Raw genomic sequence first — 22,110 nt, 5'->3', positions numbered from 1 at the left:
TTAAATACTTACCTGTGTCCGGTTTCACTCGCGTGAAATTGATAGTCTATGTGTTGTTCTGAAGGGCTGAAGATCGTGCACAGTGGCGTGCCTTGGGAGAGGCCTATGTCCAGCAGTGGATTGTAATGGGCTGATGATGATGATGATGTGTTATTCTGTAAAATCGAATAGAGTTAGAGTCGAGTTTCTTGTGAGTTATTTTCCGTTTTAGCAGAAAGATACATTTTCTTCATATAGGTTATATGAAGAAAATGTATCAGGTACTAGCTGTGCCCGCGATTTCACTCGCGTTAAATTTGTGTTATTCTGTATAGTTGCAAATCAAAATCCATTCAGTTGCTTTTGAGTGAAAGAATAGAATAGAATAGAAAATCATTTATACAAATAAACTTAATTTAAGCACTTTAATAGTCAACAATTTTTTTTAAATCTACCGCTTATTCGGAAAGCTGTCTCATAACAAGAATAAGCAAGAAACTTGTGTGTTGCTCTTTTCAACAATCCTTGTAAGTTCACATTTTACAAGTCGAAACATGTGAATGGTATTGATTTTTTATAAATTTCTAACTGTAGTAAAGTTTAGTGTTAAAAACAACAACCACTGTCGTAGACCCCTTGCAGTTTGTCATAGACCCTGGAGGTCGATATAGACCACTTTGGGAGTCACTGATCTAGACCCTGAGAAAGAACATAGACTACTTTTTAATGCAAACAAAGGGTGGTAAAGGGTAGAAATGGGATGAATTAGTATTATTATTTTTGATATGTTATGCCACCATTTAGAGTAATTTTATACTTAAGGGTTGTTCCTTTATTTATATTTGTAACTAGCTGTTCCCGCGACTTCGTCCGCGTGGAATTTAACTTTATTTTTATAAAATAAAAGTAGCCTAAGTTACTCCTAATTACATTAGCTACCTGCCAAAAAAAGTTCTGTCAAAATCGGGTCAGCCATTTCAGAGATAGCCGGAACAAACAGACCGACAGACAGACAGACAAAAATTATAAAAATTGTTATTTTGGTATATGCACCGCATATATATTCATATGCATGTAGTAAAAAACGGTTATTTCAATATTACAAACAGACACTCCAATTTTATTTATATGTATAGATTAATTGTATTAAAATGTAGTACAATACATACAGACAGCGGTTTGTGTCTCAATCCGCAGCTTAAGTACGCCATGTTAACTATTTGTGCGAATTTTAATTAAGTTTGTGGGTTTCGAGTGACGCACCGCATCGCACCGCGCCACTCATGTTAAATCTTCTATTACAAGCCTTTATTCATTGACGTTTCTAGATTTATAATTTAATAGTTATTTATATATTAACCGGGTCTTAACACGAAATAATTTTATGCCAAATATAGGTCCATTTATAGCATGGGTTCCAGGGAGTCTTTGCGAGAGTGCTTTAAGGAATAAAATATCCTCACCGTTGCTTCTCAATATATTTATGAAAATATCATGTATGCCAGAAGAATATAGACAGTTTCAAAAGAGTTAGTGATTGCACTAATAAAAGCTTACGTAACAATAACAAACTGATTTTACCTAAATGTCGTTTGGCTAAAGTTAGTAATTCGTTTTATGGCAATTGCGTAAGGTTTTACTATAAAATACCAGAGTCTGTTATAAATCTGCCAGAAAAAAGATTTAAATGTCAAATAAAACACTTCCTTTGCAAAAAAGCTTACTATAAAATTGAAGAATTCGTTAACGATAATAATGTTTTTGTAGAAAAATTTTAAATACATAGCACTGACAATATTATCTGATTACACTAATAATGAGTGCGTAGCGATTTCTATGTTGATTGTCGCATGCCTCTTACTTGTTACACTGTAATTATTTATATAAAAAAACATCTATTAAAAAGAGCAACACACAAGTTTCTTGCTCATTCTTCTTGTGATGAATCTGCATTCCGAATGAGTGGTAGAATCAAAATATGACTATTCAAAAGTGCTTGTAATGAGTTTATTTGAATAAAGATTATTTCAATTTCTATTTCTATTTCTAAAGGTATTTACCTCTCTCGACGTTTCGAGGAGTTTCAGGGAGTCTTCGACGTACGACCAGTGGAGGATGATAAGATGGTAGTTCAGTTAGCCCATCTTGACAAATTCACCAGAAATTTATCATGACAGTCTTCAGTAGGGGGATTCTGACATGGTACATTGCTAGCAATGGAGCCAAGTTTACTAATTGCTATTGTATATTACAGCTAACACGAATCCGTACAGCACATTTGCCAATGGCAAACTTAAAAAAAAAGATGTCTTTTAAATGCATATGTGCGAAGCCGGGGCAAGCTCCTAGTTTCCAAGCTATACTCTTCAGATTGTAAGTCAAAACATTCGCGAACTATCGCCAATAAACGAAAAGCAACTTAGTCTGAACTCATCAAGCTATAGACGTTTGAAATTCGCCTCTCGTCGATTGCAATAAGGTGTTATATCGGTCAGCAGTAGGTGAGGTTCTATTTTGTAGCTGGTAACAGTTGGCGCTCGCAGCTGTGAGCGAAGTAGAGTGGCGTGATAACACGTCTGCAGTGGTCCTAAACCAACATCGTCAATTTGTGTGCAGCCGGCCCGATATTGCGATGCTCGTTGATCAAGCGATGTCTAACTCCACCTAATGTTATTACATCCGGTGTTTCTTCTTATTGCTTTCTGTGAATGTATATCGATTTGGACAATTAAAAATTGGGTTACATTTCGTTTCGCGGTTTCTGTTTTGATTGTCGCACGCCTAATCCTTGTTAATCTGTTAACCGGGGAATTCCTTTTTTAATTACGCAGCATATAACGGACACTGTCTCTCATTTGGACGTGTCAATACGTCAAACAATATATATGACGACCTCGGTGGTCTAGCGGTCTAGCATACCGCTTTACGTCCGATTTTTTCGATTCCTCGCACGGCACAAACATATATATATTGTATTCAGGACTACGATTGTATATCGGTCTGGGTGTTTTCTATGTATAACATGTATGTATTTACGAAAAAAAATATCTATGTATTTGTATCAGTTATCTAGTACCCGTAACACAAGCTTTAGTTAGCTTAACTTGGGACTAGATGGCGCTGTGTGAATTGTCAAAAAAAAAACAATATAATTTAATGTATATATTGTTGATATGAAATATATATATGGTTCCAGGACGCAGCAGAAATTTAAAAAATGTAGGTATACACATGTCCTACACGTACACAAAAGTTTAACGTTTGACGTATTTATACGTCCCGCTCGACCAAACAGGAATAGAATAGAATAGAATAGAAACACAACACACAACAACATTTACTGAATAAAATATTTTTCTTTCTTTCTTTCTTTATTTAAAAGAGCAACACACAAATTTCTTGCTCATTCTTCTTGTGATGAGTCTGCGTTCCGAATGAGCGGTAGAATAAAAAAATATGACTATTCAGAAGTGCTTGTATTGAGTTTATTTCAATAAAGATTATTTCTATTTCTCTATTGCATTACATCAGTTTATGATATTGATATACAACACATAAGTTTTCCAATAAGTTATTTTTTTAACTTCTAGCTGGTTGTTTTAATTTATTACCAAACTATATTGTCACTGACGTCTCAAAATATATATATAACCCTATACATTTTTCTTATGTATTAAAGAAGAAGAAAATCCGTTCCGTAGTTTTAAAGATTTAAGCATACATAGAGACAGATAGCGACAGCGACTTTGTTTTATACTACATATGTGATGAATAGTGAAAGTTTATTAGTAAAGAGGGTGAAGATGATTATTAATAACTTATCTTACTTATGGACTTATCACCTTACTGCTAGCGATGTACCATGTTAGGTTAACCTTCACGCGGCCGCTGGAAACATTTCCGGTCAATATGCCACGATAGATAACTAACCTGACCTCATTGCGCATTTCATCATCCTCCACTGGTGCCCCGCCAGCGGCAGCTGCGAGAGCAGGGGGAATGATTGTTAGTAATGTGGATTGATAACCCCATTGCTAGCAATGTACCATGTCAGGTTGACCTCCACGCGGTCCCCCCTGGAAACTATCGTAATAAATTCTTAGTGAATTTGTCACGATTGGCTAACTGACCTGACCTCATGCTCAACTTATCATCCTCCACTGGTAAACCCAACGCCAGCGTAAACCGTTAGCGCAGGCAGGTGAACCATTCCATTATTATCCATAAAAAAAAATTGTTAGAGCAGGAGCCTGCTCTGCCTGTATCAATAAAAAAAATTGTGTAATATTTACTGTGCAATAGTAACAAGTGAACATGTCGCGCGCGATACATCTTTATATATAAAAATTACCCGCGTTTGTCCCTGAGACTCCTAAACTATTGAACTGATTGCAAATTTGATTTGCACATTGTGTGCCCAACTTGTAAGATAGTAATAAAAATAATAATAATAATAACCTGATATCGTGGTGATGGAACTGGCACTCTCGAGGGTGTTTTTGGTGCACATCACCATACCGCATGACGAGAACCTCGTGAAAGCCGAAACTGAGAAAAAGAAAAAAAAATCTCGACCTGGCTCACGAGGTGACCGAAATGTGGGGGGTGATGTCCACCGAAATCATTCCAATCGTTATGTCGGTGAACGGTCTTATCCCAACCAGTCTGGAACAACATCTCAGACGGTTGGGATTCCGGGGCGGCTCACTCCCGGGAAAGATGCAGAAAGCGGTGCTCTTAGATTCTGCCCGCATTGTACGCCGGTTTCTCTCCCTGGGGCCCTGAACCCCGGCCGACTGTGCTTCTGCCGGGGGTATGTTGCCATCTCCTCTCCTAAAGAGGGGAGATGAGAATTTTTCATAATAATAATAATGTCAGGACAATTCACACAGCGCCATCTAGACCCAAGTTAAGCTAACTAAAGCTTGTGTTACGGGTACTAGATAACTGATACAAATACATAGATATTTTTTTTCGTAAATACATACATATAAAACACCCAGACCGATACAAACAATCATACTCATGAATACAAATGTTTGTGCCGTGCGAGGAATCGAACCCGCGACCATCGGACGTAAAGCGGTGTGCTAGACCGCTAGACCACCGAGGTCGTCACAGATAGGATAGCTTACATCTCAATTTATAGTCGAAATAGAAGAGTTGTTTTATTCAAGAACTTTAACCACAGCAACGCGTTACCGGGTATCTGTTAGGTACTGCCGTATATATATCATCATCATCATCATCATCGCAGCCCGGAAGACGTCCACTGCTGGACATAGGCCTCCCCCAAAGATCTCCACGACGATCGGTCCTGCGCTGCTCGCATCCAATGCCTTCCCGCGATCTTGACCAGATCGTCGGTCCACCTTGCTGGAGGCCTTCCCACGCTGCGTCTTCCGGTCCGTGGTCGCCACTCGAGGACTTTACTGCCCCAACGGCCATCTGTCCTACGAGCTATGTGCCACTTCAGAGTCGCAATTCTTCGGGCTATGTCGGTCACTCTGGTTCTTCTGCGGATCTCCTCATTTCTGATTCGATCACGCAGAGAAACTCCGAGCATAGCCCTCTCCATTGCCCTCTGAGTGACTCTGAGCTTGTTGATGGGGCCCATAGTTAGCGACCACGTCTCTGTTCCGTAAGTCATCACTGGCAACACACATTGGTCGTAAACCTTCGTCTTGAGACATAAATTTGGACGAAAAGATATATCGGAGCTTCCCGAACGCTGCCCATTAGTTGGATTCGACGATTGACCTCTTTCTCGTTCTACCTAGCTGGATAATTATTAAGTACATATATGATAGTATATTTAGTTTGTACTCTCATTGTCAACGGCAACAAGTGTTTCATTATGTTCGGCGGTGGATTGCGTAAAACGGAACGTTCACTAACGTGTCTCTTAAAGCTACGTCAGATTGTAGCCTTTTTTTTTTTTATAACATAGGGGACAAACGAGCACCTTCACCTGATGGTAAGTGATTACCGCCGCCCATGAGCACCCGCAACACCAGGGGAATTGCAAGTACGTTGTCGGCCTTTTAAAAAGGAATAAGCTCTTTTCTTGAAGGTTTCAATATCGTATCGGTTCGGAAATACCATTGCTGGAAGGTGATTCCACAATGTGGTTATTATTTCTAGAAAACCGTACTGTGGAAGACCGCCATTCATCCAGATGATCAGGATGGTATTTTTAGTTTCTGGCGGGTGGTACGGTGTTGAAACTTAGCATATTTTAATCCGAACAATTCCTCAGAACACTCCCCGTGATAAATGCGGTAGAAAAGCCTAAAATCCATCCAAACACAGGTCCTGGTGTTGTGTAGATAATTACGTGTCTATAATCAAAACGGGAAGGCCTCCAGCAAGGTGGACCGACGATCTGGTCAAGATCGCGGGAATGCAGCGTTGATGCGACAGCAGACCGATCGTCGTGGAGATCTTTGGGAGGCCTATGTCCAGCAGTGGACGTCTTCCGGGCTGCGATGATGATGATGATGAATCAAAACGGAATATACGGAGAGTTTCGGAGCGGCCAGAGGTCAATATTTTTCATGACAATATTAATAAGTTTATTGAGTGTGTTGAGTGTTGATTGTTGTTGTTGTTTTTTATATAATTACAAAATCCCAATATTAATAAGTTTATTGAGTGTGTTGAGTGTTGATTGTTGTTGTTGTTTTTTATATAATTACGTTATTCGTTATGTTATATTATTGGGTCACTACACGCTTTGGTTTGTCTGTACATATACATCTATACATATAAATAAAATTTTAGTGTCTGTTTGTAATATTGAAATAACCGTTTTTTACTACATAAATATGAGTATAAATATTCTACATACACCAAAATCCCAGTTTTTACAATTTTTATCTGTCTATTTATATTGATCTGTTTGTTCCGGCTAATCTCTGAAATGGTAGGACCGATTTTGACGGGACTTTTTCTGGCAGGTAGCTGATGTAATAAGGAGTAACTTAGGCTATATTTTATTATTTTAGAAAAATAAAGTTAAATTTTTTATTTTTAAACTTTGTACTTGTACTTTTTTACTTTATATTTTTAACTAGCATTTGCCGACGCGACTTCGCTCGCTTTAAATTATCCCCTTAGGGGTGGAATTTATCAAAACTCCTTACTTAGGGGATGCCTACGTCACAGCAGCTTTATGCATGCAAAGTCTCAGCCCGATCGGTTTAAAATTGACAAAGTGTCATACAAACTTTCATCCTCTATTTTATCCCCTTGGGGGTAGAATTAATCAAAATCCTTTCTTAGCGGATGCCTACGTCATAACATCTACCTGCATGTCAAATTTCAGCCCGATCCGTCCAGTGGTTTGGGCTGTGCGTTGATAGATCACTATGTCAGTCACATTTGAGTTATATATATTTAGATTTATAATTTTTATAATGTTTTACCAAGGTTGGTTTTAGATATCTCTGACACAGTGTTACCCACATAAACAACTCTGTACAAAATCGTCTTCTGTTACAATAACAATATTAAGCTTAAAATTTGTAAGACATTCCTCGTATATCCAATTACAGTACATATATTTATCTTCATATAATATTATATGTAACTTTCTTAGGGGTTATCTATTTTATTTTCCATTATTTTTCCAGCTCACAGATTTTCCTGTTCACTCCACACGTACAGTAATACCTTCATTATGTAAAATAACAGTACTTGCCGTCACTCTTTGGGGCTGCGATGGTGTCCCAGAGGGCTCGAATAAGGAGACGCGTTTTAATGGTGTGGTGATATAGTGTTGCCATTAGGATAAAAACCGTGACATTTGCATTGATTTAAGCTAGGAAACTAGGTATGTTATACTAGTATACATTTCAACTCGGGGTTCCACTGAAAATCAGCGTCGTGGGTTTTGTCATGGCATAATGCTGAGATGGGCCCCTTACACATATATCAGTACAGTGACGCGGTGACGATGCTCCGCAGTTGTGGATAGGAAATGCATTTTACTTTATTATTATTACTTAGTATTGGTTTATTATTATTTATTTGTTTGTTACTATTTTGTTTTTTTATTTACGTTTTTTTTTTATTCTTACATTTATTTAGGGACTTTTTATTCACGTTTATCTTATATAATAATTTATATGCAGCTGTCAGCAAAGTTTTTATTGTGTTGTGATGTGTGGTGTAATAAATGTTATTCTATTCTATTCTAACTGTCATAGGTTCGATATCTGTGCAATAGGAAACATATAGACGAACTCGTAATTAGTTATATACATAGCAGATTTTTTCTATTTCTTCAGATTTTCCTATAATCAATTTGGTTAGCTACTTCAGTTGAAAATGGCAAGAAGAGGAAATTGGTTTAGTAATAAGTTATTATAATCAGTTATCTACTAAGATCTGCATAGATGGGACTAGATAGCGCTGTCTTGTTTAGTTACTGCCTATATTTTAAGACTTGCATTACAATATTTTTACCGATACATAAATTGTGTAAGAAATATACTTATTTTTATAGAATTACTAGCTGTCCCGGCAAACGTTGTTTTGCCATATAAATTAATAACGCTATAAAAAAATAGGGGTTGATGATAGAAGGGTGAAAATTTAGGATTGTATGTATTTTTGTATGTTGTATCATAAAAAATTTTTATCTAAAAAATAAAAAAAATATTTAGGGGTGCACTACCCCTAACATGTAGGGGGAGATGAAAAATAGATGTTGGTCGATTCTCAGACCTACTCAATACGCTCACAAAATTTCATGAGAATCGGTCAAACCGTTTCGGAGGAGTATGGGAACGAAAACTGTGACACGAGAATTTTATATATAAGATATATTGTCACGGGGCGGCAGCAGCAACGAGACACTATTAGTATCTTCTTTCACTTATATGTATTTTTCATTTCGACCATTTAAACCGAACTGGTTTGTGCACACAATATGGCGGTTCTTTTTAAAGTTAGTAGGTAGGTGGGACTGTTATGGTCATATCAGAACTTATATCTTTTACTCAATAATAAACATGATTATATCAAACTTCTAGAACATATATTTTATGTCATAATTATAATTAGATTTAATGTTTACTATTTATATATTTCCTTTAAGTTAATAATCATAAATAATATTTATTAAATAAAAATATATTAGTTTATCGGACACTCCAATTTTATTTAATAAAATTGGAATATCCGTTTGTAATATTGAAATAAACGATATAAATAAAAAACTACATCCATATGAATATAAATACGGTACATACACCAAAATATTTTTTTTTTCACAAAAATTGTCTGTCTGTCTGTTTGTTCCGGCTAATCTCTGAAATGGCTGGACCGATTTTGACGGAACTTTTATTGACAGGTAGCTGATGTAATAATTGTCTTAGTACTTTTATTTTGTTATTAGGAAAATAACGTTAAATTCCAACGAAGTCGCGTGTACCGATTATATATATCGGAACTTTTATATGTATCATGCAAGAAATTTGATCCCGCGACCATCGAAAGTGAGATGGTGTGCTAAACCAATAAACCATCGATCGTTGGTAATAATAGTTTTGCTTACTGTTGTTTAAATAAAACTGCCTAATATTATATTCGTATGTAATAAGGAGTAACTTAGGCTAATTTTATTTCAGAAAAATTCACCAATTAACTTTTTTTTGTTAATTTCCACGCGGACAAAGTCGCGAGTACAGCTAGTAGTTACATAAAGCAAGAAACCGCTCTCAACAATTTGCCAGCTCATATACAAATGCCTGGAAAGTAATTATGTACATTGTGTAGACCAGTGATTCCCAAAGTTCTCTATATCGACCCCCAAGGGTCTATGACAAACTGCAAGGTGTCTACGACAGCGATCATCTTGTTGTTTTTACTTTGTTTTTAACACTAAACTTTACTACAGTTAGAAATTATATACTGTTTTAAATTTGACGAGGTCATTATTTATAAGTAAAAATCACGAGATCTTACCACGTTTTATATTTATTTACTGAGTTCCCAATATTTCGGCAGTGTTTCAACCACCATGATCACGGGTAAACTGAAGAGCAGCGGGTAGATGGAAAATAAAATCTTTTTATGGGCAGATTATAATATAATGAACAGTTAGAAATTTACAAAAAAAGCAATAACAGGTAAGAATGGGGGGTCTACCCAAAACCGAAAAAAAGCAAGGGGTCTGTAGGCAACCGACCGCCGAACTCTTATGATATTTTTATTATTTTTAAATTTATATTTTTGATGAGTTCTTTTTTATATGTCATGTTATTTGATATACTTCAATTTATTGTATTATTCTATTATTGTCTTTCGTATAGTTCGCAATTGCAGGCCAAAAAAGAGATGGATGGACTGTGTGAAAGATGATATGGTAAGAAAGGAAGTAAATAACGCGATGACTGCGAACAGGGATGAATGGAAGCGAAAAACATATTACGCCGACCCCAAATAAATGGGATAAGGATGAAGCAGATGATGATGATAGTTCGCAATTGCATATATTAATACATATATTATATTATTGCAAACTGCGTGTTTTCATCATTTAGACATCCATACAGTCCACCGATCTATTACAGGGTCTATGACACAAAGTTTGGGGACCTCTGGTGTACATAAAAACAGACAAACAACCCTCGCTCACTCAAATTAAAGTTATATGTAATAACAATAACATAAGATTGGGGTAATTCCAGAGAAGACAGATATACACTTTTGGTGTTCATGAAAGATATAAGGTTATTTTAATTTCTCTTATTTTGACGGCCTCGGTGATTTAGCGGTTTAGCACACTGCCTTACTTTCGATGGTCACGGGTTCGATTCCTCGCACGGCACAAACATTTGTATTCATGAGTATGACATGTATCGGTCTGGGTGTTTTCTATGTATTATATCTATGTATTTGCATCAGTTGTCTAGTACCCATAACACAAGCTCTGCTTGCAGTGGGTTTAGATGGCGCTGTGTTAATTATCCGAAGTTATTTATTTATTTCTTTGCTGGTAATTTCTTTATTTGTTTCATGTGAGCGTTTATTGTTGTATTGTATTATGTATTATATATATATCTATTCTATTCTATATGGCGTTTTATGTTGATTCTTTTTTTTACAATTCACACAGCGCCATCCAGATCCAAAGCTTGTGTTATGGGTACTAGATTACTAATACCACAGATAACATACTAATACTAATACATAGACTTTTTTTCATAAAACATACATATTATACATAGAAAACTACCAGACCGATACAAACAATCATGCCTACAAATGTTTATGCCGTGCGCGGAAGCGAACCCGCAACCAACGGGAGTAAGGCGGTGTGCTTAAACCGCTAGACCATCGTCCCCTTCAAAGTCGTTTAAACATATGTATTATTAAACAACAAGAACTGTAGAAAAAGAAATAGAAATCATCTTTATTCAAATAAACTTAATATAAGCACTTTTGAATAGTTACAATTTTTAATTTATTAGGCATGTAGGCATAGGTATACTGTGAACTCATTAGGAAAATAAATAAATCATTCAGTAAGATGGAACAGTTTGGATTGTAACAGAAATTAGTATTTGGTACGTGTTTACTTTGTTGAAATCCCTACCGCGGATGCAGGCCCCTCTTCCCCACTGTGCACGTGCCCAGGGCCCCGCGATGGATTGGGGCCCCCTAGTCTACCCTAGTCCCTACTCCATTACCAATCGATAACCGATAGCTACTCTACTCTCGCCTGAAAATCAGTCTTAACAAATGCTTACCGACTACGGTCAATAATCTAATGCTGTTGGCCGCAGCTGGCCTTTACAGTTTCACTGGACGATAGAGGGCGAGTGCAGATGGCACTCCAAACCCGCGGAAGGACTTATGGAGCGGCTGAAGGCCATTTCCCGCCTGACGGATACGACATTAGTCTGAGGGCACCGCTAGGGATTCGAACCTCGGTTCAGGCAGTCGTAACATCGGTCCCCGTTTGAATTGGACGGGGGATCGATTGGAGGGGGGCCAATTTGTTCGTTTTTGTTAATATTTTTATAAATGTCTAGCAAGAACTTGAACCATGAGGAGTTCAAGTATCATATAAAAATATTTTTGCCTAATTTGTTTTGAAGGTAGTGCATCCCGATATACATCTCTAAAGATTCATGTTCAGAATTTTTTTTCTGTTCCAACTGTATAGTGCTTTATTACTATGATCATAGGGGCACATTATCCTAATCCACTTAAATTTAAATTGTAAGTAAGAATAAATTATTTAAAAGAGCAACACACAAGTTTCTTGCTTGTTCTTCTTGTGATGAGACAGCATTCCGAATGAGCGGTAGATTAAAAAAAAAAATGTTATGACTATTAAAAAGTGCTTCAATGTAAGTTTATTTGAATAATTGATTTTCTATTCTATTCTATTCTATTCTAATGCCCAGGGCCCTTGATACGTGAAAGATACAGATACGGAGAAATACGGCCCTGCGCGGATGTAAGGCTCGGCGGATTTCATCTGAGGTCTATAAATGCGCGAATATAATTGACCTCCCCGCCACTCGCGGCCGACTGTCTGGTTTATTTGGAACACTACCTATTTGCAGGTTACACGATTTCTGTTTTAGTTCAGTTACGTAAATATCAGTTTATTTTTTAATCACGTTAACAATTCAGATACAGTATGCGGCTAAATTGTTGTAGAGTTTCGTATGGCATTAAGTTGATTTTTAGTTATTAAACTTTGTGACCAAATATATGTACTCGTAACTGCGATGGTGTTCGTGAGCAATTGATTACAATTTTAACAGTTATTATTTTTTATTCTATTAGTCCTTACCAGTTAGATAAAATTATATCAAATTAAACCAAAATTGGTCCAGCCATTTCAGAGTTTAGCCGAAACAAACAGACAGAGAGACAAAAATTCTAAAAAATGTTATTTTGGTGTATATATAGAATATGTTTATATTCATATGCTTGGAGTAAAAACGGTCATTTCAATATTACAAACAGACATTCCAATTTTATTTAAATGTATAGATTACAAAATGTTACGAACTCGCTAACATCGGAACTAAAGCAGTGTACTTAACCGCTAAACCGCGTGGAATTTAACTTTGTTTTTCTAAAATAAAAAAAATCTAAAATAAAACTAGCCTAAGTTACTCTTTATTATATCAGATACCTGCCAATAAAAGTCCCGTCAAAGTCGGTCCAGCAATTTCAGAGATTAGCCGGAACAAACAGACAGACAGACAGAGAAAAATTGTAAAAAATGTTATTTTGGTGTACCGTATTTATATTCATATGCATGTAATAAAAAAACGGTTATTTCAATATTACAAACAATCACTCCAATTTTATTTAAATGTAGTATTTATATTTATTTTAATTATTATTTTCACGTACCCTCAAATGGGTTGAAGCTGAAAATCAGTGTTTTGTTCTCTGAACAATGTTCCACGCTGAGCTTCGACTTTTTTGTATCGCTGCGGGTCACACAAATGATACATGGATAATATACAAATGGACATAAGGTATACAAGTTACAAATTTATTAAAACTTGTTAAGTTGAAAACATAAAGTTTACAAGTTTGTAACTTGTAAACCTTATGTCCTACTATGTATTGTCTATATTCCTGATCATGTAATTGTGTGTGATTATTAACAATCATATAAACGATATATCTATCTATCTATGTATCTATCAATAGATGTAAACTTATTAATATCAAAACCCTGATTTTCATAATGGAATTAAAATGTACATGATTTTTATATTACATTTAATATTAATTATCTTCATGAATATACTTTTATTTACTATAGCCGTATTTTAATGTATGTAGGTATGTAATGTAGGGTAGAGTAAAAGTTGAGTAAGTAAAAGTGTCTGAGGCACTGTCTTCTGTCGATGGGGGAGGAAGAAAAAAAAAGGATAACATTGTATCTTTAAAATCTAGAGAGCGTAGAGAGCGAGAGAGCGAGATCGTAGAGCTCAGGCGTAAATAGAGATTTTTTTAATACATATATATTTTTTTTATACATGTAAAGTGTATAATATGAATGTGGATGGATGTAAAGGGAGGATCATCTTTCACACAATCCATCCATCTTTTCTTATGGCGTCCTCTCCCTTTACATCTATCCACATTCATATTATACACTTTGCATATATAAAAAATATATACATATATAAAAAAAATCGGTTCTGATATGACGACCGATAGAGAGCAGTGGAAGAGAATGATATACTGCGCCGACCACAAATAATGGGATAAAGACAAGGCAATGATGATACTTTCATATGCGTTTAATGAAAAGCTGTTAATTTGAAATTGCATTCGCTATAAATTGCTGTAGATTTCTTTCAAACTATCACAAAAGTTTTAAAATTTTTAACAGAATATCGTGTTAATCGGACCTGTAGAAAAAGCAACAGTAGCAGAATTTAAACAGTCCTATTTTCTATAATAATAGAAATACCCTTTAGGATATTTTTAATAGATAAATAGAATATAATTTATTTGCAACATACAGTAAAGAAGAAGCACAAACAATATAACAAAGGACTCATGTATCGTTACAGTAAGGCAGCCCTATTGCTTTTAATATAATAATATCTTATATATATTTATTCTATACTATAAAACCTGAACTAATTAAAAGTATTCTCTAGATGCAACAATTGTTTTTAAGTGATTCACGACATACAACGACATCTATCGTATAACAGAGAAAACTTATCCTGAAAACGGTGTCTTCTGGGAAGATTTCATGACAATGCCTCTGAAAAAATATCGTGGACTCAACTCTGTGTTGATACGAAGTACGACTACCACCCGCTAGATGGCGCTGTACGGCGATTTGTATAGCGTTAGTTTGTTGAACAAGGAATAGGTATAAAAAATTACAATAATAGACCAAAGGATATATTGGAATTACCCTTAAATAAATTCAAAACATCTGTTAAATCATATGTACTGAGTAAAGCCTATTACTCACTAAACGATTACTTGAATGACGAGCGTGCATTGCAATAGTTGTTCATGCACGGGATTTTCATTTAATGTTAGACATAGACACCTATATAAATACCTAAACATTGTAAATAAACTGGCTTTTAAAAAATATTCAATTGAGTTTCTTGCCAGTTCTTCACAATTGGATCTATATACAACTATATATATTTATATATCAACTGGACGATAGGGAAAAAATTATGATATAAAAAAAATTACGTTCATAAGCGGCTGAAATGTCCTATATGAATAAATGATTTTTGAATTTTGAATAAACTTACCAACCAGTGAATGTAGTTATTATTGTTAGAAATTCGATACAACCCTAAAATTGTGGTGTTGGGTGAGGCGTAGCGACGCGTTGCGGTCGAGATTTTGTATGTCATCATTTGACACTGCTAATCCTCACTGCGGTATGGTATCTTCAGGCCCAAATAGACTTTCATGCAGGAAAGAATCTGCTCTTTGTTAATTAAATATAATTAAATCAATATTTATTTAAAAGAGCAACACACAAGTTTGTTGCTTATTCTTCTTGCGATGAATCTGCATTCCGAATAAGCGGTAGAATCAAAATATGACTATTCAAAAGCGCTTGTAATGAGTTTATTTGAATAAAGATTATTTCTTTCTTTCTTGTAAATGTCTGCTCTAGCCTATGGTCACTCTATTCTGCCAAATTTGAATTTAAAAATGAATCTGTATTATTGTAAACATGTACAACATTTATTTGAAAAGAATACGAGCTGAGTTTCTCATCAGTTCTTCTCATCTCGAAATCATTCCGAACTGACGGTAGATTTGACATATCATAAGAATCTGTAATAGACCTACACGAATAAAGATGTTTTAATTTGATTGATTTGATCCGTCATCTCGTGCGTTCCTGCATTCTTAATCTTGTGTGCTTTAGCGCCATTTTGTAATTATTATTATAAAATGGCGTACATCTGACCATAGAGTAAAGATTCATTAAAGTCTTTCACGTTCTCTTTGTGTACATGATGATTCTTTTTGGTGGGAAAGAGCGTACGTGTAAGACAGATAATAACAAGAATAGATAAAAAAAATAAAACAATCATTCAAGAATAAAAACAAAAAAATGATGAATTTGTTTACGACAATATTGTTTTTATAGAAAGACTTAAAATCCACAAGTTTCTTGCTCATTCTTCTTGTGATGAATCTGAATATCTATTTATGTGATAATCTAGAATCAAAATATGACTATTCAAAAGCGCTTGTAATGAGTTTATTTGAATAAAGATTATTTCTATTCTATTCTATTCTATTCTATAAGCTGGTTTCCCCGTGCTAAATCGCGCGCACACCTGCTGATATTTTCTCAGGAGACTACAGCATGGGGTTTTTCAAGAATATTAAGATTTCTTAAGGGTCGGCAATGCTCACGTGACACCCCTGGTGTTTCAAGCTTAGGTTACGGTAATCGTTTACCATCAGATGGGCCGTATGCTTATTTGCTACCTAAAATAAAAACATGATCGCGTGTGAAAGAATGTCGTGTATAGGTAACTAAGGACGATATTAATAAAAACTGACAGACTGCACAATACAACGAGAGTTATCTCAAAAATATATGACAACCTAGTTAATTATACACAGTGCCGCAACTTGACTAGGTTCTGTGACGTTGCCTGTGGTAGGTACCTAACTTAAAATTTACGACACAATCTGCTGGTCCAGTGTTTTTCAATCTGCGGGTCGTGACCGCTAGGGGGGTCGCGAAGCCTTACACGGGGGGTCGTCGGTTGAAAGAAAAAGTCAAGGTTCAATTACGGTAACAACACAATTTTTGTGGGAAGGTTGTGCTTGTATATTCTTCAAATATTTTTCAAATTTTGGTGATGTTTTTGAAACGTTAATAATCAAATCATTTTCTAATTCGTTCTTTCTTCTTTTTAATTCCGGTGTGGTAATGTCGCCGGCGCCGATGCAGTGTGGCCCGCGAGAATAATATGCTGCTTGTGTGGACTGGTCTGCTCTAATCACTATGACTTATTTTCTCTTATTAATTGTTTAACCAGTTGTTGTGTATTGAATGTTTTTTCTATTTTATTACTTCATTGAATTAGTGCTAATCGGTGGTTTGTATTCACACACTTAAACTTAAATTGTAAGTAAGAATAAATTATTTAAAAGAGCAACACACAAGTTTCTTGCTTGTTCTTCTTTTGATGAGACAGCATTCCGAATGAGCGGTAGATTAAAAAAAAATGTTATGACTATTCAAAAGTACTTCAATATAAGTTTATTTGAATAAATGATTTTCTATTCTATTCTATTCTAATAGATAAATGTACAAAAATAAAAACAAATTTTTACCTAACTAACGTATGCAGGCTTTTAATTAAATTATTTCTTTAGTTTTCTATAACACAAGGGGGTCGTCACAATATTTAAACCTGTAAAAGGGTCGCGTAATCTAAAAGATTGAAAAACACTGTGCTAGACCAACCCAGCTGGAGTTCTTTATAAGCCAGTACATCATTGTGGGTACATTGTATACGGGATGTTTTAATTAAACATTTGTCTCGCGCTCCACGTCCACACCCCCTCCCCTATATTCTCAGTAAATGTCACCCCCACGGAGGTTAATTAAGCCGTAATAGATTCTTTCTAGATTAGGATTTCATCTTACAATTCAAGTAGAGACGTGGACAAGACTATATAGTGTAACCTTAATATAACGAACCGTAATACAACGATATCCTCGATTTAATAAACTATATGGTTAGTAAAATAAATTAAATTTATTTATGTACCATTTAATTTGTTGTTGTTTTGTTAATTGTTAATTGTAAGCACAAATTTGTCACATGAATGTCGTAGTTGTCTATAATTAAGATTGCGCTTAGTATAATAAATAGATTGTAATGTATTATATACTAGCTGCAACCCGCGACTTTGTCCGCGTGGAATTTAACTTCATTTTTCTACAATAAAAGTAGCCTAAGTTATTCCGTATTACATCAGCTACCTGCCAATAAAAGTCTCGTCAAAACCGGCAACCGCCATTTCAGAGATTAGCCGGAACAAACAGACCGACCGACAGACAGACAAAAATTGTAAAAAATGTTATTTTGGTGTATGTACCGTATTTATATTCATATGCATTTAGTAAAAAACGATTATTTCAATATTACAAACAGACACTCCAATTTTATTTATATGTATATAATGTAATAGTGTTGGTGTAAACCTTGTTGGTGACTTAAAAAATAAAAAAAAAATAAAAAAAAATGTATGTCTATATATTCATATATTTATGTACGTCTTTTGATACTCATAGTTAATTAGAACAATATTTTAATATCTCCTCTTTTCGTACACGTATGTACGACTATTCTATTTAATACACTATCCTATAACATTTTCTAGGTTTGCTCGAAGAAATCTCTTTTTAGAGATAAACTCGCCTTTGGACACTTGTTACATTTACTGTATAAAATTTTATTTACTATATGTGTGTACAATAAAAAATAAACCTTGCGTAATTCTCCTAAATTTGTTTATATGAGTCAATGTAAAATATACCATTACATTCTAAGATTGAAATAGAAATAATCTTTATTAAAATAAACTTAATATAAGCACTTTTGAATAGTCAAGTTCTTTGATTCTACCGCTCATTCGGAATACAGACTCATCACAAGAAGAATGAGCAAGAAACTTGTGTGTTGCTCTTTTAAACAATCCTTGTAAGTTCACATTTTACAAATCGAAACATGTGAATACGAACTACCAACCAGCATTAGGATCAAATATAACTACACAATACAATCTTGTGATGAGACCGAGCGGTAGATAAAAAAAAATGTTATGACTATTCAAAAGTGCTTAAATTAAGTTTATTTGAATAAATGATTTTCTATTCTAATAAGATATGCTGGTTGATTGTCGCATGCCTTGATAATGTGAGTCTCATTAATCAATATTTATTTAAAAGTGCAACACTCAAGTTTCTTGCTCGTTCTTCTTGTGATGAATCTGCATTCCGAATGAGTGGTAGAATCAAAATATGACTATTCAAAAGTGCTTGTAATGAGTTTATTTTAATAAAGATTATTTCTTTCTTTCTTGTAAATGTCTGCTCTAGCCTATGGCCACTCTATTCTCCTAAATATGAATTTAAAAATGAATCTGTATGTATAACATTTATTTGAAAAGAATACGAGCTGAGTTTCTTGTCAGTTCTCATCTCGAAATCATTCCTAACTGACGGTAGATTTAACATATCATAAGAGTCTCTAATAGACCTACATGAATGAAGATATTTTGAATTTGAATTTAAAATATGCCATGCTCTATTCATCAGTTGTATTACATTTTCCAATTACAAAAACAAAAAGCCAATTTCATTATGAATACCAGTTTTATGTGCGCACCGCGTCCCGCCACGTTCGGGGACATCCGCCTTTATTTCTCTAGAGAAAATCCACCGGATATAGCATATTTTATTTCATCTTCAACCCATTTATTATTTATTTGACGACCGCGGTGGTCTAGCGGTTAGCACACCGCTTTACGTCCGATGGTCGCGGGTTCGATTCCTCGCACGACATGAACATTTGTATTCACGAGTATGATTGTAGTAGAAAAGTAGCCTTTAAAGTTACTCCTTGTTACAACAGCTACCTGCCAATAAAAGTTCCGTCAAAATTGGTCCAGCCATTTCAGAGATTAGCCGGAACAAATAGACAGACAGACAAAATTTATAAAAAAAAAATTTTGTTGTATGTACCGTATTTATATTCATATGCATGTCGTAAAAGACGGTTATTTCATTACAAACAGACACTCCAATTTTATTTATATGTATAGATAGTATATATATTAAACACCCAGATCAATAGAAATAGTCATAATAATATATAATATAATAATCTCAGGACAATTCACACAGAGCCATCTAGACCCAAGTTAAGCTAGCTAGAGCTTGTGTTATGGGTACTAGATAACTGATACAAAGATTTTTTTTTTGTAAATACATACATATTATAGGTACATAGAAAACACCCAGACCGATACAAACAATCATACTCATGTATACAAATGTTTGTGCCGTGCGAGGAATCGAACCCGCGACCATCGGTCGTAAAGCGGTGTGCTTGACCGCTAAACCACCGAGGTCGTCAAGTCATACTTATTAACACAATGTCTGTACTATGTTAGGAGTCAAACCCGCGACCGCTGGAGCTGAGTTTCTTGGCAGTTATTTTTAGCTCGACAACTACGACAGATTTAATCTTATTTATTTACTTAACCGGTTGATTTTGTAGAATAGAATAGAATAGAAAATCATTTATTCAAATAAACTTAATTTAAACACTTTTGAATAGTCATCACATTTTTAATCTACCGCTCATTCGGAAAGCTGTCTCATCACAAGAAGAACGAGCGAGAAACTTACGTGTTGTATTTAGTATATTGACTCCAAATTAATGCTATTTGGTAGTTTGTATTCATACATTTCAAATTAAAAATGTAAAGTTAAAATATTTTTTTTTAAAACAGCAACACGCAAGTTTCTTGCTCGTTCTTCTTGTGATGAGACAACTTTCGGAATGAACTGTAGATTAAAAAAAAAATAGCACTTCTATTCTAATATGTTTAAATTTCAGTTTATTTGAATAAACAATTTTATATTGTACTAGCTTTTGCCCGCGGCTTCGCTCGCGTAAATTTATCCCCTTAAGTGTGAAATTTATCAAAATCCTTTCATAGGGGATGCCTACGTCATAGTAGCTTTATGCATGCAAAGTCTCAGCCCGACCGGTTTAAAACTGACAAAGTTTCATATAAACTTTTATCCCCTATTTTATCCCCTTGGGGGTAGAATTAATCAAAATCCTTTCTTAACGGATGCCTACGTCATAACATCTACCTGCATGCCAAATTTCAGCCCGATCCGTCCAGTGATTTGGGCTGTGCGTTGATAGATCACTATGTCAGTCAACTTTGAGTTTATTTAGATATTTTTTTCATTGTATTCTGATTCTATCAACTTATGTAACTATTGTTTGTTGCAGTATCTGGGTTCATTCCCGGTGGGCGGTGAGGAGCACGCGACGCGCGTCGATACTGTCACCACTCACCTGCACCTCATGAAGGTATTGTACACACTCAACGAATATATTTTACATCTATACATATAAATAAAAGTGGTGTGTCTGTTTGTAATATTGAAATAACCGTTTTTTACTACATGCATATGAATATAAATACGGTACATACACCAAAATAACATTGTTTACAATGTTTTTCTGTCTGTCTATCGGTCTGTTTGTACCGGCTAATTTCTGAAATGACTGGACCGATTTTGACGGGACTTTTTTTGGCAGGTAGGTGATCTAATAAGATATAACTTAGGTAACTTTTATTTTAGACTTATATATATATACTGAATTACTGAACTAAATAGTACTGAACGTACAAAAATACAACTAAAAACAGTTATCAATTAAATAGTTAAGTATCATTTTTGAAAATCTATCGATTACAGGCCGTGATTTTAGTTGTATATACTAGCCGTTCCTGCGACTTCGTCCGCGTGGAATTTAACAGTTAAGTCGCGGGTACAGCCGGTAACAATAAAAAAATTCCGGTCCATACGTGAGAATTAAAATTTTTCAATGTGTTTATAAGGTTATAATTTAAATTAATTATGGTCGTAGCAATATAATAATTATTTCGACCACTGTACTGTCTGGTTGCCCCGTTGGGGGGTTGGGGGAGGGGAGGGGGCACAGCCGGCGCGACCCCCAGCGGCCGCACTCGACAGTGACGTGTGTCCCGGTGCCGCCTCCCTGACCCCGTTATCGCTCAACTCTCATGACTTGCCACAGATAAAATAAATACTGTAGTGGTGGTTCCTCTGGTTATCAAATTCTATTGAAATTTCGCGTATAGCAAGCAGCAACAATACGCAACACCGAGGTTTTCAGATACTATTGAAATTTTGCGTATAGCAAGTAGAAACAAAACGCAACACCGAGGTTTTCAGATGCTATTGAAATTTTGCGTATAGCAAGTAGAAACAAAACGCAACACCGAGGTTTTCAGATACTATTGAAATTTTGCGTATAGCAAGTAGAAACAAAACGCAAC

At 35.2% G+C, this 22,110-nt stretch overlaps 1 protein-coding gene across 1 annotated transcript in view; it reads left to right on the top strand.

Annotated features, from left to right (window-relative positions):
- Positions 1–22,110, top strand: part of LOC131843998 (uncharacterized) — a 177,299-nt gene that overhangs the window by 19,030 nt on the left and 136,159 nt on the right. The window contains exon 3 of the mRNA XM_059192787.1: positions 21,033–21,113. Within this exon, the coding sequence (XP_059048770.1) occupies positions 21,033–21,113 (81 nt within the window). The remainder of the gene's footprint in view (positions 1–21,032; positions 21,114–22,110) is intronic.

This window comes from Achroia grisella, unplaced genomic scaffold, assembly GCF_030625045.1.
Source record: "Achroia grisella isolate CSIRO2021 unplaced genomic scaffold, CSIRO_AGI_Agris_v1 utg3615, whole genome shotgun sequence".
Classification (NCBI taxonomy): Eukaryota; Metazoa; Arthropoda; class Insecta; order Lepidoptera; family Pyralidae; genus Achroia; species Achroia grisella.
The sequence above is the reverse complement of the archived record's forward strand: the minus strand, read 5'-3'. Positions and strand labels throughout refer to the sequence as shown.